This window comes from Oculina patagonica, chromosome 6 (genome assembly GCF_052425735.1).
Source record: "Oculina patagonica isolate OP01 chromosome 6, crgOcupat, whole genome shotgun sequence".
In the NCBI taxonomy this organism is placed as follows: domain Eukaryota; kingdom Metazoa; phylum Cnidaria; class Anthozoa; order Scleractinia; family Oculinidae; genus Oculina; species Oculina patagonica.
Window position 1 is genome coordinate 22,804,831 of NC_135763.1, and position 16,555 is coordinate 22,821,385.

At 37.6% G+C, this 16,555-nt stretch overlaps 1 protein-coding gene across 1 annotated transcript; it reads right to left on the bottom strand.

Annotated features, from left to right (window-relative positions):
• Positions 1–2,588: 2,588 nt before the first annotated feature.
• Positions 2,589–11,653, bottom strand: LOC144657165 (uncharacterized). Its single transcript, XM_078517475.1, has 3 exons — positions 11,029–11,653; positions 7,067–7,370; positions 2,589–4,470 (listed from the first exon to the last, which is right to left on the bottom strand). The coding sequence occupies exons 1-3, from the start codon at positions 11,333–11,335 to the stop codon at positions 4,215–4,217; spliced, it is 867 nt and encodes a 288-aa protein (XP_078373601.1). The 5' UTR covers positions 11,336–11,653; the 3' UTR covers positions 2,589–4,214.
• Between the last annotated feature and the right edge of the window lie 4,902 nt (positions 11,654–16,555).

Here is a 16,555-nt window from a genome sequence, read left to right on the forward strand (position 1 = left end):
GAAAAACAATTATGAGAAGTATCCCATAATTCCATGCGCACCACGCACAACGTCCACAGCCAAGTAAGAAACGCATTGCCTGATGGGCGACGTGGAACTTTTCAATTTCGTCATTCAGCTGAAAAATACTTACAAAATGAAACCTCCCTGAACTGGAAGCGGCCACCTACACGGGAGAAATAAATATTGTGCTTAGCTCCTCTCCTCGGCTGGGTGAGATGGTCAACCATGGAAGGTTACATGTTCCTAACCCCAAGTTTTACACCAGCTCACATCATTGATCTTCGCCATTTTTCGCTGATTGGCAGGGCATAGCAAAGATAGGATAAAACAATTGTTTTTTCCTTAACCTGAATTTGTCGTGATTCTGTATTATAGACAGCTGCTGATTCAATCATAGCTCCCGAAGCGATTTTGGAAAAACTTTTTTCAACCGTTATTATCGGGGGTGATGGTCGAAATTAGCGACGCATTTTCACAATATCATTTTGTTTTGAAAACTACGAAATCGTTAACTAATACAGCGACACCTATCTAGCAACACTGATACTTTCCAGGGAATACCGTAACTGACGGACAAACCGTATAAACAGCTGTATACATCTAATTCGAGAAAGGTTTGTCGGAAAAAAGAACAAAATTGCACGCGACAAGACCGAAAGGTGGTCTGGGTATTCATTTAAATTTGCATGTACAAGCTTGTATTTTTGCACGTGAAGATTTTGTTTTTCCTCTCAGGTGGCCTCTTTCTGTAGCTTTTCTTTTTCTGTCGCATATCTTTGAGTTTCGAAATTCTTCTTAAATCCAGCATACCCTGTTCCCATACTACCTGTCGGTCTTGTCGCGTGCACTTTTGTTCTTTTTTCCGACAACCTTTCTCGAATTAGCTGTAAACGGAAATGTATACGTGCATGGACTTTGACCTCAGGGAATAAAATGAAATAACTACGGGAAATTAGAATGTTTATAATAAACATAAAAATTGGTTCTTGGAGTATAGTAGAAACAAAACATAACGATTTTGGATCAAGGTTAACTGGAACTGCCGGAATAATTTAAACTTCAAGCGAGGAAATAACAAAAAGAGTATATTTTTCTTGTTTGCTCCGATTCAAGCTGATTGGACCGATTTGAGAACTGCGGTGAAATCACCGAAGAAACTTTTTAAAATGAACTCTCGGGATTTGAATTAATTTTAATTTTAAAAGATCTATCAGAAAAACACATGTCAGTCATTCCACAGAATACCTAGCGCAAATTGTTTTATTTGTACTCAGCACAATAGAACGTTTTTTCAGACTATTCTCGGCTTAATAGAGTTTAATATTTGACATATTTTCTCCAAAAAAGTTGAACACCGCGCGGATGACATTTTTTTATTCTTCGCGTGGTAAAAGTTGACATTTATTCTTGAAAAACAAAACTTCAGCATTGCTGGCAGCTTGTTGAGAATTGAAAGAACGGAGAATAACAATACAGTCTCTCATTATGAACAGATTTTGATCATCGGCTATGTTGAGAGTATGAAAAAAGCTTTCATGCATGTCAAAACAACTGGAGAAAAATTAACCAGAGCATTTAAAAATACTTGCCGTTCCCGCCGCAAGCATCACAAATTAACCAATCAGCAAAGCTGTAATATCATGGTAACATCCACTGACCAATTAGAGCGCGGATTAGGTTACAGGGTAGAGAAGTTCAGATACCGAAGGAAGAAAATTTGTGTTTGTTGTTCGACCTCGCTGGGGTTTGCACGGAGTGCTTGAGCAAGCTTAGGTTAGTGAATTGTTTTTGCTTTAACAACATTTGCCTATCATAATTGCGTTATGCTAAATATTTAGAAATAGCTAGATAAATTTTACTCCATAGCTAAATTGATAGATTCTACTTCAGACGATTTATGCAATTGAATAGTTGACTGCTAGTGATGTTGTTGACAAAAATACATGGTCGCTTTTATTCAAAAGCACTTGAGCTCTCAAACTCCCACACATTGGTGTCTCAACGCTAAGCAAACAAACCCCGAATTTATAGCATTCGTCACTTCACTTAGCTTAATAATTCTTGTTGAAAAGGAAATGTTCCCAAAGTAAACATTTTTTCTTTGTTTTAAAATCAGGAAGGTTGTTTGCACTAACAAAACTTCACTTAAGCTTATTGTTAATATTCTCAAACTTGACTGAGTAAGCTAAGTTTTGTTAGGCTTATAACTCAATAACATGCACCTTTATGCTGAAGCCGTTGTCTTATTGTGGTTGAGTAATTATTTAATGAAGGCATCTCTTTTATATTGGCCTCTGAAAGCTCTCTTGAGCTTCCAAAAACAATCTTTATTACCTTATTCCTTACATTTGTTGACGTGTAATTTGGCGAGGGGAAAAACGTTGCTTTCTTAGGGGGATGTCTCTCCGTAGAACAAAAACAGTAACTGTTATTTTGTTCCTCTTTTCATGCCAATACATTGTTCAAAATGTTAAGATACATTAAATTATTTTATGCTTATACCTACTGAAAGTGCAAAAGGGAATATCCCCTTTCCTACATTCCTAATAGGGTTTTGTGTACAGCAAAAATGAACTACAAAAAAATTCAAAAAGAATAATATTCTTTATTTACAAACATATTTACAAGCACATATATATACAACGTCATCTTCTACAGCCTCTGATTTATCTAACACCCTTCTTTATCCCACTCTAATATATTCTATTTATTATTGTACCACATGTGATGGAAACGTATTTATATCATTATCTACTGTTATGTATTGGGTTACAGTCCACGCTTTACACTATTACCAGGACATTAAATAAAACAGTTATGGACTGCTAATGAAGAATTAATGCTTGACTGAATATATAGAATATCTGATCTGATCCCTCAGAAATTATCAATTTCATGTTACATTTAAACTTGTTGTATTTGGCCATTTCAAAACATTGGCAAAAAAAACTTTGCTCAGTAATGAGATAATTAGTATTGATTTAACCATTGGTCACCATGGCAAAAAATGTTTTGTTCCAGAAAATATCCATACCCCTCCCACAAGAGATTTTTGGTTTGAATCCCCACCCTTCCGGAAATTCCTGTTAAGCTCCATACTTTCCTTTAAAATTTTGGCTTGTGAGACCCCCACCCTCTTGGAATTTGCAGTGACCTTCCATGAGGTGGTTATGGATATTGTCTGGAACTGCACAATGTGGGAAACTACATGTAGTCATCTAATAATGTAACTTATTTATTTTCGTATCCAAAATAAATTGAATTATGCAGAGAACTTGATCCTCTGCCTCTAAAATATCAAATTATATGTTTATATCCATAGGATATGTCATACGACAGCAAATTTGAATTCAAACACTCTGTTATATCAATGCTCATTCTTCTGCTGAACTGTTGTAAAAAATTATTATGGTTTGCATTCAATATGTACACTTACACAGTAGAATTTTTTTGCAACCTTAATTATTATAATTATAATTAATATTATTGTGATACATGTTTTGAGAGTTCATTTTGTAACAAAGGCAGTTGCTATGAATATTATGTTCTCTTGAGAATATGGAACATCAAATTTTGATTCTGTTATCACACTAGCACTGAGTTCTTTACATAATTTGAGCAACATTAATTTAAGTAGACAGACATCCTGTTTTATTTCATCAAAATTTGTCAGTCTGCCGTAGTATTGCCTGGTAAATAAATCTAACCTTGACGACAACTTGGTTGAAATATTCACTGAAATTTATTTTGCTACTCAGCTGTGCGAACTTTTAACCAATGTTATATTCAACATGGTGCACTCATCAGACACTTCTTGCACTTGATGCAGACGTTTAAGCACTATCCTGTTCCTGACAAGAGATTTGCCTATACTTACTTGTAGGTACACAAAAACAGGGCTCTCATTTATAGGGAGTAGAAGCTGGTAAAATGTGCATCTTATCATGCTAATTTCCTTTTGCTTGTTTATGTGCCAAATTGACCAAATTTTTGTCGACATTTCAGCAATTGAATTGCACCTTCACACTATAAACTATGAAAAACCCTGCCAAAGACTCTACTGTAAGCATCTGTCATCAGTAAACATATTGTATCCCACATCTGTAGTGAGTACCTAATCTCACTCTGAACCACACAATGAGCTGTACAGCTAGCTCTTACAGCCAAAAACCAACAGTTACCCTCTAATTCTCCACTGTCCCTGTCAGTTCCTAAAAGTGAGCAACAATTTCAGATAACATCTGAGAGTAATTCTGCTCCACATTCAGGGAAGGTAATGTCACTGACTTGTCACCTTCGTGAATTGACACACAAGAGAGTGACGTGTTAGCCCCTGTAGTCTGCTTGTTGGTGTTTTCAAGTGACAGCTGAGGAAACATCTTTTCTGCCAGGCTGTCCATCATGCAGGGGTCCTCTTCCAGTTTTGGCAACTGCATTGGGGTTAAATCTGACTGTGCTCTTCTTGGTCTATAAGGCAAAGATAATTTATGTGAAAAATTAACCTAAGACTCATCATTTAACAGAAAATAAAACTTGGTAGACATTGTGAATAGGGATTGATGTATTTTGTTCCTTGTCATCACCCTCAAAAAGGACTAAAATTATTTAAAATTTTCATACATTGACAATTATTTAACTTATTTAATTTTTTTTTCAATAAACCAAAATAATTTTATAAACTAAGAATTGATTGACACTCACTAAAACTAAGACTTTATCTTACTTACTCCAGGGCCGTACCTAGCGGGGGGCAAGGGGGGCAGTTGCCCCTGCCAGGGAAACTAAATTTCTAACATATAGTGTTTGGTTTTGCTGGGCTATTTCTTGTAGCTATATTGGAGTTTTCCCCTGCAGCGGAGTTTAGCGGAGTTTGCCCCCACAGACAAAAAATCCTAGGTACAGCCCTGTACTCACACAACAACTTATTGATAGGAACTAAAACAGTTTACTAGTACTAAAAACAGTTATTAAATTGTGATAAATGTCATAATCAGTGTACTCAAATCAGAATTACATTCTGAGCTTTCTACATGTGAGGAAAGTGAGCAATTTGAGGAAAATGAACTGCCGTATTGCTGTAGCATGAGGTTACTGAAAATTCAGATGCTAATTATGATAATTTAAAGCAATATTCAGCTTTTTACAACTGCATGGAGCACCTATTTTTGATATATTTTAAAAGTGAATATTCAATATACTTGTTTTGGTTATTCTTGTAGTATCAAAGAGAGTAAAAGCTTCTTAAGTTATGCCTTAGTTTTAAATCAAAGAGTCTTTTCTTGCCATTTTAGGGCATAATGTGCAGAAAACATTTTCTTACTGAAGCAAATATCTTGACACTTACAACAACTCATTCTTGGTCCAGTATCAATGAGACAATGATGCTTTATAATACACACGCCTAATAAACACTGTCTTAAAATTCTGAGTGGAATTAATTAACTTTTAAGTAGTACATGAAATGGGTTTAAATAAGTAATATTTTGACTTAGGACCGAGTAAGAATTGGCTAGAAATGGCATGACATGCTATACATACTGCTACATTGAAAATCAAAATCCATCCACTAGTTACAACTTAAGTTAGCAAGCAAAAGCAATTTCGTCACACATGGTTAACAATATGATGAATATATGCATGACTTGACAATATGAACTGAAACTTATAACCTGTGTATGAGCTACAGATCACTTGCAAAGTGTCTAGTATTAGAAAGCAATGGATTTATATGAACCATTCTGATGTACTGTTAAAGGAAACAGTAAATTATGTACCGATATGAAAATTTTTCAATGCATGAGTGGAAGTTATAATATTAGCATTTTTTGTTAGCTATTATATTTGTCTGTGGAGTTCATTTGCCTATACATGGCAATGATTGAAATAGAGATGTAACAACGTAACACCAGCTTCACAACTGAAACGGGCATTTCTATTTTAAAACAAAAATATGGCTTTCCTGTGATAAAAATACACTTAGGTATAAATAGTTTGGAGGTGTTAATATTCAGTTCATGATCAAAATAAGTAGGCACTTCATGAGTAATTTTATATGTTACCAAGGAACAAGCAAGGTGCCAGTCTTAGTGTAAGCAATCTATGTGCCACATTCATGAATCTCTTTGGTCAAGGCTACATTAACACCAGGCCATGATTAATCAAAACATTTGTGTGCCACTTGATTTATTAGCCAAAAGAACATCTCTCAGATGCCCTTGTGCGTATTATAAATTTTTAAACTTGTTTTGGAAGACGTGCCTCCACCAAACTCAAACTTTTTCAAATCTTGACTTAAAGTCTGCTGACAGACATTGTTTACAGGATAATTTAAATAAAGATCTCAATTTGTCAACAAAGCTAATTTTAGGAACATTCATGTCCAAAAATGTTATTTGTGTTTGTTCCAAAAAAACTAGATGACAAATGCAAGGGTGTGGCATTTATTGCATCTTAAAATGAAGGTGGGGTTACATGTAAAACGATTTTATTCATAATAACATCCTTAATCAGCAGGTGGTTACAATTCCTTTGTTTGAAGTTGAACGGCTAATACAATGTATCTTGTAGCCATATCAATTCTCACTAAGGAACAATGCTGTTTGAAGTAGCCAATCACAATACTTTTGGTAAATTTGTTAGGACACTGCAATTTATTACTTATTAAAATTATAGGCATGACATCTATCACTAAAAGCTGTTATAACACAATCAAGACATTATGAAAATGCAATGACTTCTTGATGGATGTTCAGTTGTCAAACCCTGCTTCAGGTGTTTTCTCAGATGTAATCCAAACTATAACCAATTCCTACTTGAAATATACAGTCCTAATGTTTTATATTGGACAGTGCCAGAGAAATGTTGAGTCAACTTAGGGAAATTTTAAATTTCTGCCCAAAGTTGGCACAATGTGGTTTCAGATTCTGTCTTACACTACTGATACCGACTAAAGACCAAATTTAACTAACAGACCCCTAACAAGCACAGTCTATAACATTAGCCAACAAGATGCTTGCAAGAACTCTACATACTGTGTGACTATACATTAAGTTCGGATCCTCACCTTCCTCTTCGGATCACAAATTTCTTGGTCTTGTCCTCCTCTACAGTCTCAAATAATTTTAAAAGCTGTTCTGGTGGAGAAGTAATCACCAACTTAGGCTCCTTTGGAGGTCGAGGCAAAAACTTCTCTTCTGGGGGAGTCACAGGCCTTACGTTGTTAACATCATAGCTTGTATTGTTGGCGTTATGAAATAATGGTGGTAAGGATGATAGTGTCCCTTCTGTGCTCATTGAGCTATTCTGGATGTTCTTTGGTTCTTGCCAGAATGACTGAGGTAAGGCTCTCATTCTCATTGGAAGGGGACCTGTCAAAATGAAAGGTGAAATGAAAATGAAAAGTTATGCTTATTAATCAATAAGATACTTGCCACTTTAAAAATTTTGACCACAAATTCCGTTTGGCAAGATTTGGTAATCTATATTATAGTGAGGTGACAATCAGAGAACCTTCTTATCTTTGGAAAGGTGCCCAGGTGGACACTCTGGTCAATCTCAAACATAAAAGTTAGAACAAAGACTTGTGAAAAGAATGAGTTTGTTGAAAGTCTGTTAAGCAGTTAATTGTTTAGTGGCTTCCATGAACGATGACTGATGTACTGTGCCATATTCAAGCAAATTAAAGTTACACCTCTTTTGAGTGGAATTCTAAAGAGTTGTGTTGCTTGTATTGAAACTCTGACTGTAATTATGTACCAGTTCTAGTAAATTCCCTCAATGAAGTCTTTAAAAGGCTCCTTAAAAGTACTTAATATATTACAAGTTGAAACCCTATTGCCTTATCAGGAGTTGCAATATTTACCAAAGTTCTATTTTTAATTTTGTCCAGTATGTTTCTTATTTCGGCTAAAAGAGATCAGAGTTTATAAGTTGTAATTGATTTTTATTGTATTACATTTGTACAACTACTCAGCTCTTTTACAGTTCATTTCCCACTAATTTGCTTAATAAACAAATGCTATTTTTCTGTTTTGTATAATTTGCCAAAGATGTTGGATTAAATTCACTACACAGACATTATAAGTGGATCACTTTGCCAGCTGTTAAACAGTTATATTCCATTTGTAGCTTATCGGCATGCCTAGTAGAGTTAATATTATATGCTCATATTAACACTAAAGCACATCTAGCCAGACTGTCTGGCTTACTATTGTCCTGCATAGCCACACCTGAGATCCATTACCCAAAGATTTATGTTACTGAAATTTAAAATGCCATGAATTGTACCCTTGCTTTTGTTCAATTTACAATCTGTAAGAGTTAGAAAATTAAAGCAGAAAGGACACAAAACACTTGTTAGCTTGCCCAAAGGTTTAGTTTGATATCTTTAACCTAAAAACTAAATAAACTAGAATTTTGAGGTGTGGATCTTTGTTGATGATAACTTTAGATAAAAAAATCCATTGACTCCTAATATATTTAATATTTAATCATAACCATCTCCAGCTGTAATAGGAGGCGCTTTGTGTTATAAAGCAAATATTAAGAAAATAGAACTAATGAAAGATCATTGGTTTTTGCAGGAAATATAATTTATCTTAAGTACCATTTTCAGTTAATAAAAAACACTGAGATCTTTCCCAAAAAATGGTTTTCAAATATGGTTGCTTTATAATTATATCTTTTTCACTAACAACCAATAAATTGTTGAGGAAAGAAAATAATGATTCCATTACAGCGACCATTATTGAACTTTTTTAATAAGGCTAAATGTGAAATGTTACAGAGATTTGTGGTAATTGATACTAAAGTTGGCTTTGTGTATCATAAGAATAATAGCATTCCAAGTTTGGCAAAATCTTTAAAGACAACATTATTAAAAGTTCAAAGCATTTGGATTAATTCCATAGTTAGGAATTAATCACACAAGGCACAAAAATTGCTTTGGATGTAAAGTTTCTTTGCTCTTTTCATTAAGGTCGAAACCTAAATTCACAAGTTTCGAGAATGTTGGCTGTAATATTGCATCTGTAATCTATCATGCTGATTGTTAGCGGTGACTTGACAGCAGGGGAAGAAATGACCCATAAATGCACTTGCTTTTCTATAGGAGCCATTTATCAGTTGTAAAAATTGACAAGCAAATGTCAAATTAGACCTGTAGTATATATACAACACATGACTAGTTCAACAAGCGCTGTTTCAAGCATGCACCATTGCATGCACCCTGCATACGTGGATCGCATGAAAATTTGTTTGAACTCTGATAAAAAGTGACCTTTTGCTGCCACAAATCGCTTTTTCATACTTGTAAACCATCGTCAGTCTGCACCGGAAAAGTGAAATAAAATAGATGATGCCAGTCTGTGATGAATGTTGTTCTTTTGAGATGCACGTTACTGAGTGAACAGGTTTATTATTTACGTAACTTTTGACCGCTCACTTGAAATTCTTCAAAAAATAAAAAAAGATCTTTACAGAAGAAAAGAACCGATAACTCTACTCTTATATTCTTATAACCTGTAACTTAGGCACAATTAAGCATGAATATACCTTCCTAAGTTATTAGTTTTTTTAAATTTACATACCACATAGACACTGCCGCACAAAACTTCTCCGATTTATTTAGTACGGGATGCGCATTAAGATAAATTCATCGAAGGCTGATATCATTAACAACTAAGCAAAACTGTTCAGATGAAGCTGGGCACACGAGATATCGCTACAGTTGTATTACATCCGTCCGTGTTCATCTGTTCAAAACGTTAAGTGGTTCATCACCTATTGTGATGATCGACCAACTTTATACACTTGTTTTATTGTTTAGCACTGTTCAATGTGTAATCTGTAATAGTGGAAATCTCATAGTTATGTTGCATCACAGCCTATACATAAAATTCATGCTTAAACATTGAATTGTGCGCGATTTCAAGGCGATTTGTTTTGATCATGTTCGCGATTTGCATGACAAGGATAGATTCTGCTTCGGTCACGAGATGTTTTAATGGTTCTTCGACATGCTTAAAACTGATTTTGCATGTTCAATGCGGGAATTCTCGAAAAAAGGACAATAAATCTTGAAGTATATTGCTTTGAGTGCAGACGGTCCTTATGTCAAATCATCCTTAGGCATTACTGTGGAAACTTTATAGTATGCTCATTTGGTTTCTATTCGCCTGTGGATTGTGAAATCAATGAAGCTTAAAAAGCGGAATAGACACCGCAAATAACTCGCTAAAGAACTCGATACCGCAGAAAGATTGTGGCTATATAGAGAGACACTAGTTCGATGAATGTACCGGCGGACACATCAACATTTGTATGAACGTCTATTCACTAGCAGCCGACGACCCTCTGTGGAAGTGAAATGTTTATATAAAACAAAGAGCCACAAGTAAATACGACGACAATATATAAAGCGATTTTCACGAAAAATATGTTTGTTAGGTAAACGATGAACGAAACAGAATAGGCGCTCTGGTCGCATACTTGTCTTTGAAAACACTGGCAGTGGCAAGCCGCTGTTTATATCTGATAGACTCCAGCTACCACAGGGACAGTTACTTACCCGGCATTAAAACAATTCCCAAAGCGGCAGCACGCAATAGTTCAAGTCACGTAGGTCTACACAGACTGCTTTGATTGGTAAACTTAGCACAAGCCAACATCTCATATCGAACAGAAAGTCTTAATACAGTCCTAGTGTAAGAGTACCTTGGCTTTGTTTCAAAATAAATGAGATGTCATAAAATTGCCTCGCCGAAGGTCGCTATGTTGTCGTGATGGTTGTAGCGACCACGGTCAAATTCGTTTATAGCCTTGTTAGTGTTAGATTATCGCACCCCAACCACAAAATATCACCCACTAACCGATTAAACGAAAAATAAATCGTAATTTAAGTTAAATCTTGGTCGAAACACCGCAATCTACCTAAGGTGGATCTCATTTGACTACTAATAGAGCGAGTGAAAGCGGCCGTGGGCAGCTCTGTAGAGGGATAGGCAGCATTTAATATCACAAACCTACCTCGCCTGGGTTTCAATCGAGCTTCAAGCTTAGTGAAGTCTGGCGACGTCTCCCTTCGTTTCAGAGTAAGATTCCCAGCTTGGGAAAGTAAAAGTCTTTGTTTTCGGCCTCTCTTAGATAGTTCCTTAGCCCCAGTTTCGCGGATTGGCTCCAACAACGCCGGAGCGGCGACCCTGTTTAGCGAAAGACTCTTTCCTCTTACAACTAGTGGAGGAGGCGATTGTGGGGAGGAAGGGCCGCACGGACTCGGCGGAGACCTCCAGTTCAAAGTATCCTTGTGCTGAAGTCGTTTCCGTAGAGGATCCATTCTACAACGAACTGCCAACTCACTTCAGAAAAACAATTACGCTTGCTGGTTAGAATACTACTACTGCAGCAGTCGATAAGTGGCGGTGTTAGGTTTCCAGTTCAATTTAGCATATAGTATTTTGCTCTGTCGCGAAATGCCTTTCTGTTGATGAACCTGTTAGTTGCCAGTTTATTCCCATTTCAAGCCAGCATTGGAAAACTCTCTCAACGAGCTGTACACATCAAAAAAGGTTCGCGCTCGAAATCAGTCATTCGCCTCGCATGTCGGTAACCATGTGTTTTCGCGCGTTACTAATAAACTGTGGTTTGGAGGTCGCAACATGATTGGTGCATATTTACGTCACCAGATCCTCCTACCATTGGTTTACTTCACGTGTTGCAGGCCTTTGTTTCAATTGTTGTCTATTGTTGTCAGGGATTCGGCTGGAAATTTCCGACACATTCCACAAAGAATTTGCATACTCTTCAGTTTAGTTCATTTCTAAGTATGGAAACGCCGTCATCTTGTTTTCGATTAATTGTGCTGCGAAAAAACAAAAGCGTTTGATGCCTGCAAACAACAAATTCTTCAAGAAAACCGAGAGTGTTAAGTAAGCGCTATGTTAAGTGCTTTCTTAAAAATAAATATACGACTTGTCTACATCAAGTTGGATAATATAAATCCACTGAACGCAGTTTATTTATGTTTATGTCTTGTAACGAAAACCTGAGAAAACCGTTCACCGCTCCGATTTCCGCAGTGATAGTTTCAGGAAGAATTGTACATAAGAACACAAAAAAGAAACAATATGTGCAAAAAGGGTACTCGAGCAAATTTGGCTAACTTCGCTCCTTATCAGAATATCACAACAAAAACAGACTCGAAGATACCAATTACGGTCAAATTGAAGAAAACTTCTGCCGCACCCGCTCTCCGCTGCCTAGAGACCCAAATAAACACAGTGAGATTTATACGCGCCCGGAATAGAAGGCAATATTTATCTCAAGTGTGTGCTGCGGTCGCGTGACGGTCGGGATATAACGTTTTTAGATTCACAGGACACGTTTAATGAAGGCAAGCCTTCAGATTTACGTCAATGTTCCATGCTGAACAACAAACACGTCTAGCCTATGAAAAGTGTGGAAGGGGCCAGAGCAGGCCCAACCTTGTTAAAAATGTCTTTTCCGCGTGTCATGATCAGGAGCTATGTAGACCGGCCAAGTAAAAATCGCACGCGAAATGTTGAGATGTAGACATAAACAGTGAAATTGAAACTGATTATCTCATGTAAGAGAGCCCTGTAGCCTCCATTTAACACAAAATACCGAAAATAGCCACAAACCACATTCTTCTCATGCCCAAACTTCTTACTACGGATCGTGGGCGTGCTTGTTTACTTGGTTTTCCGGGGGGAGTACATCTAAAATTGTTTTCATTGTACAGTCTAGGCGAAACATGGCGATGTTCCACGAGCTATATTGTGACAACAGGGCCTCTTCAATATTGTATTGTCTATCTTTCTCCACTTATTCCCCCGGGGGGAGAGGCCACCGGGAGGCACCCAGGACTCCCCGGAACAAGGAAAAGAAATGGAAAAAGAAGAAATGTGTGTAATGGGGAAGCGTCCGATGACAACTAGGCGCGCACGGTCGTGACGGGAGCAAGCGGCACGGTGGTGTCGGACTGCAACACGAGGTCGCGTTGGTCACCCGCGGAGCCGCCATCGCTAGCAGCGTGTCCGGTGGCCCGCGTGAGATGTCAGGGGTCCTGCGTGGTGTGTAAGTGAAAAAGCAAATGTAGTAACGCGAAAGATCGAGCAATTGGTCGGTCTGGCACGGCCGGCACCAGTCCCAAGCGAAGAGTGCGGAGGGGACAAAGACGAGACGTGAATGTCATGAGACGGACACGACGCGCACCTAGAAGATCAGAGTGGGCGAAGAATGTGCAAGACCGTGATAGGTGGGGAAAAAGAGAGGGGGAGCTGTGTGTGCACGAATGGAGTGTATTCGCAGGTGATCCGCGGAGGTAAAGACTGAACTGGAAGGACGACGGTGTCCACCGAACGGAACAGAAAAAGAGACTGGAGTCAGGAAAAGGCGACAAAAAAACAAATTATAAAAAGGCGGGGGCAGCTTATAGTGAGAACTATTACTAGTTCCTAATGTAGTGTGATAAAGAGATGATATAATATAGCCGGACCGGCAGGCAAGTTGTATGCCCGCGCCCTACTGCTTGAGCTTCTTGCCAGCGCCCTTCATTTATCATAATCAACTTCAGTATCTATCTTCTTCTCAATTACTTAAACTTTTTTATGATTATGTTTTTATTTATTCACAGGCCTAAAATGTAGCAGGATTTGTCAGGTCTGACTAAGCTGAAGCCATCCAAATTGAACCTGCCACAGCCCGGCGCTCCCCCGGACACAGTTTAAGGCGAGGCGGAAACAAACCAAATCATTGACGCAACGTCTACATGTTGCCCCGTCACATCCGCTTTCTATCACAACAACCCGGGATTGAAATAGCCCGTGGAATCCACGCTAATCATTGAAAAGTAGACTGCAAAACAAGTAAATGCGATCAGTTGCGATAAGTAGCAGTTTGTTTGGAGAGAACCTTGTTTGGATACATGTTTTTAGTGCCAAGACTGCGCGTGGTATATGGAACCGCTAACACTTGGGCTTACGCCGATGATTGATTTCTAAATTTGTGCGTGTGCGAGTGTTTTCTTTTCCTTGCTGGTCGAATTTTGATGGGTTTAACTACACAAAAACAATATCGATTGGACAGAACTGAGACAGTTTTTTTTCGGGACAAGGTAGTGCTATAAATAATTCGAATTCTCTTTTTACACTGGTAACATCCAGGCCTTTCCTTGGGTCATAACGGTTTGGCCATAGGAGTGTAAAAGATTTAATTTGAACTAACATTACAAGATTTCTTAGACGCTTGTAACCATGAACCAGCTTTAACTGACTCAGTTTTAACACTGCTGACAACTGGCAAAACACGCCAACTGTAAACTCTATATCGCTTTGCCTTACACCATGTTATTTCGCGACTCGGTATAATAAATAAAAAGAAACATGTTTCTTCCTTACCTTGAAACTTAATCCTTATCATTTATTGCAGTATCCAGCGCAAAAAACATTGTAACAAAACACGGAAAAACCGCAAAACTATTGTTCTGTCGATGTAATTGTGTTCTCTGCGGTTCGTATTGTTCCTGCTCTCTTTTTCTTGGCGCCCATTTTTCTTCCGTTCTAGTCGACACAATGACGCCTTTCCATCACGCAGAGTTACCATGTTTTTCTCATTTTCTTAAAACACCCACGGTTGTAACTGTAACACAAAAAATGTGTAGAACTAATGGATTTTTTGGCGGTTTTTGCAAGTTAATCTGGCGAGCGCGTGCGAAAGTATTCAGGAGTAATTTTTGTATTGTTACTTCAACAGGTGATTCTAAGCTTTGGAGCAGATCTTGTGTTGACATTGAATGTGGTAAAAATTCAAAATGTGAGATTATTGGTTTTCATTATTTTAACTTCACAAAATAAAAGTTTACATTTTTTTTTACAAATAGACGTGGCGTAAAAAAAATTCGACTGTCCTGCTTTCTCTGATCTCCCTGTGTGCCCACATAGGTTGTACGTGATAATTTTTGTTTTTGTTCATTTATTTTTAACAAATGCTTTATTTAGCATGTAAAAATAGCCGTTTTTGCTCGTTGTTTTAATACCGGTATTTTTTGGTGGCGTCCAAAAGCAGGCGAAACAAAAACCGGTGTTTTTCGCGAGCAAGGTCTATATGGAATGTAGTGTAATATAGTTTCAGTTTGTCAGTTGGCTAATTAATTAGTTAGGCATGAAGCAGTGGAATGTCTCGTCTACGTTGTCTCAAATCCGATCGATCTTCCGCAATTCAATGATGTTTTAAAAACTGCTAAGTACTGTGCAGACGTTTAATTCTTACTCCTTAGAGTGTCTGCACGCACACGCCGTGTTTGTTTGTTTGTTTCCTTTTCATTCCACAGTAGTGTTTATTACAGGTCGCGCGCGGCTATCGTGATCCGTTCAGGTCAAGTTGATGGTTCGTCACACTATAGAAATTCTTTCATGCCAATTTACGTTACTTCGGTTTAAAATGTGGCCACCCTTTTACTAATCATGAAATCAAGTTAGTATCACTGTAATTATGTTTAGATGACAGAAAACTCTTTCTGCATTCTCCGCTCTGGTTTAGAAGTGAAGGGATACGGTGAGATGAAAATACCGACGACAGAATATAATATTTACGAGTTCTTATATTGTTCTTTTGCAAAGGAAAGGAAATCCTGCTTTAAATTCCGCTCACAACATCCTTCAGCGAGCAAGCTATATAGTGTTCATAAGTTACAACATGTTTCACGCGTAATATTCATTACAATATGCCCACTGTCGCTTTAAAGTTCAATGTTTTGGTCGTAAGAATTTTCTTCAGAAATATTTCTAGACTGTAAGGTATCCGTGGTGAAATGCAATACCCTCGCTGAAAACGTGTGAGATAAGGAGCCCTTTAATCAGTCCACAGATGAATGACAGATTAGTAAATTCCAAGAGTTTTTAGCCGCGTTAGGCGGCTTTGCTGGAGGTCAAGTCCCAAATCACGACGTTGACAATTACAAAAGCTCGCAAAGCTGCAAGCCACGAGAAAATTTAGTAAGGATAAATAAATCGAAATAGTCTTAAATTCCAACCATCTAGGGTCCAGCCAAATTAAGCAAGTAAGTTGGCGAATTTCCATCGCGAAAACTCTTGATAGTGCGTTCTGTTGTTGATTTGATTTGCCTTACAAGAGCTACGTTTTTTAAACATCCTCAAGTCAGATCTGGGCTATAGGTGATTAATACGTTCCATTTTTTTCTGTAGTGTACACTATCCGTCAAATTTATTTGTAATGACTTGGAGTAGAAAGCTCTTCAACCTTCTCTCCACGCAAAACGTCGTGTGGTATTGCACGTTTTTAGCTGACCTATAAACGCAAAAGTCGAGAAGATTTATCCTAAGTGTGCATTTGGTAGTTTTAATTCACTGTGTTTAGAACGATTACTATAACAAGCTTGTGCCACCAGATAATAAATGGTCTGTAATGGTAATTAAATTCCTACTGACTGGGAGTGACCTTGACATGGAGGGAAAAGTCACGAAAACCCCCCCAAAAAAACATTGACGGCTTCTTGAATTTGTGAAGTTACATTATT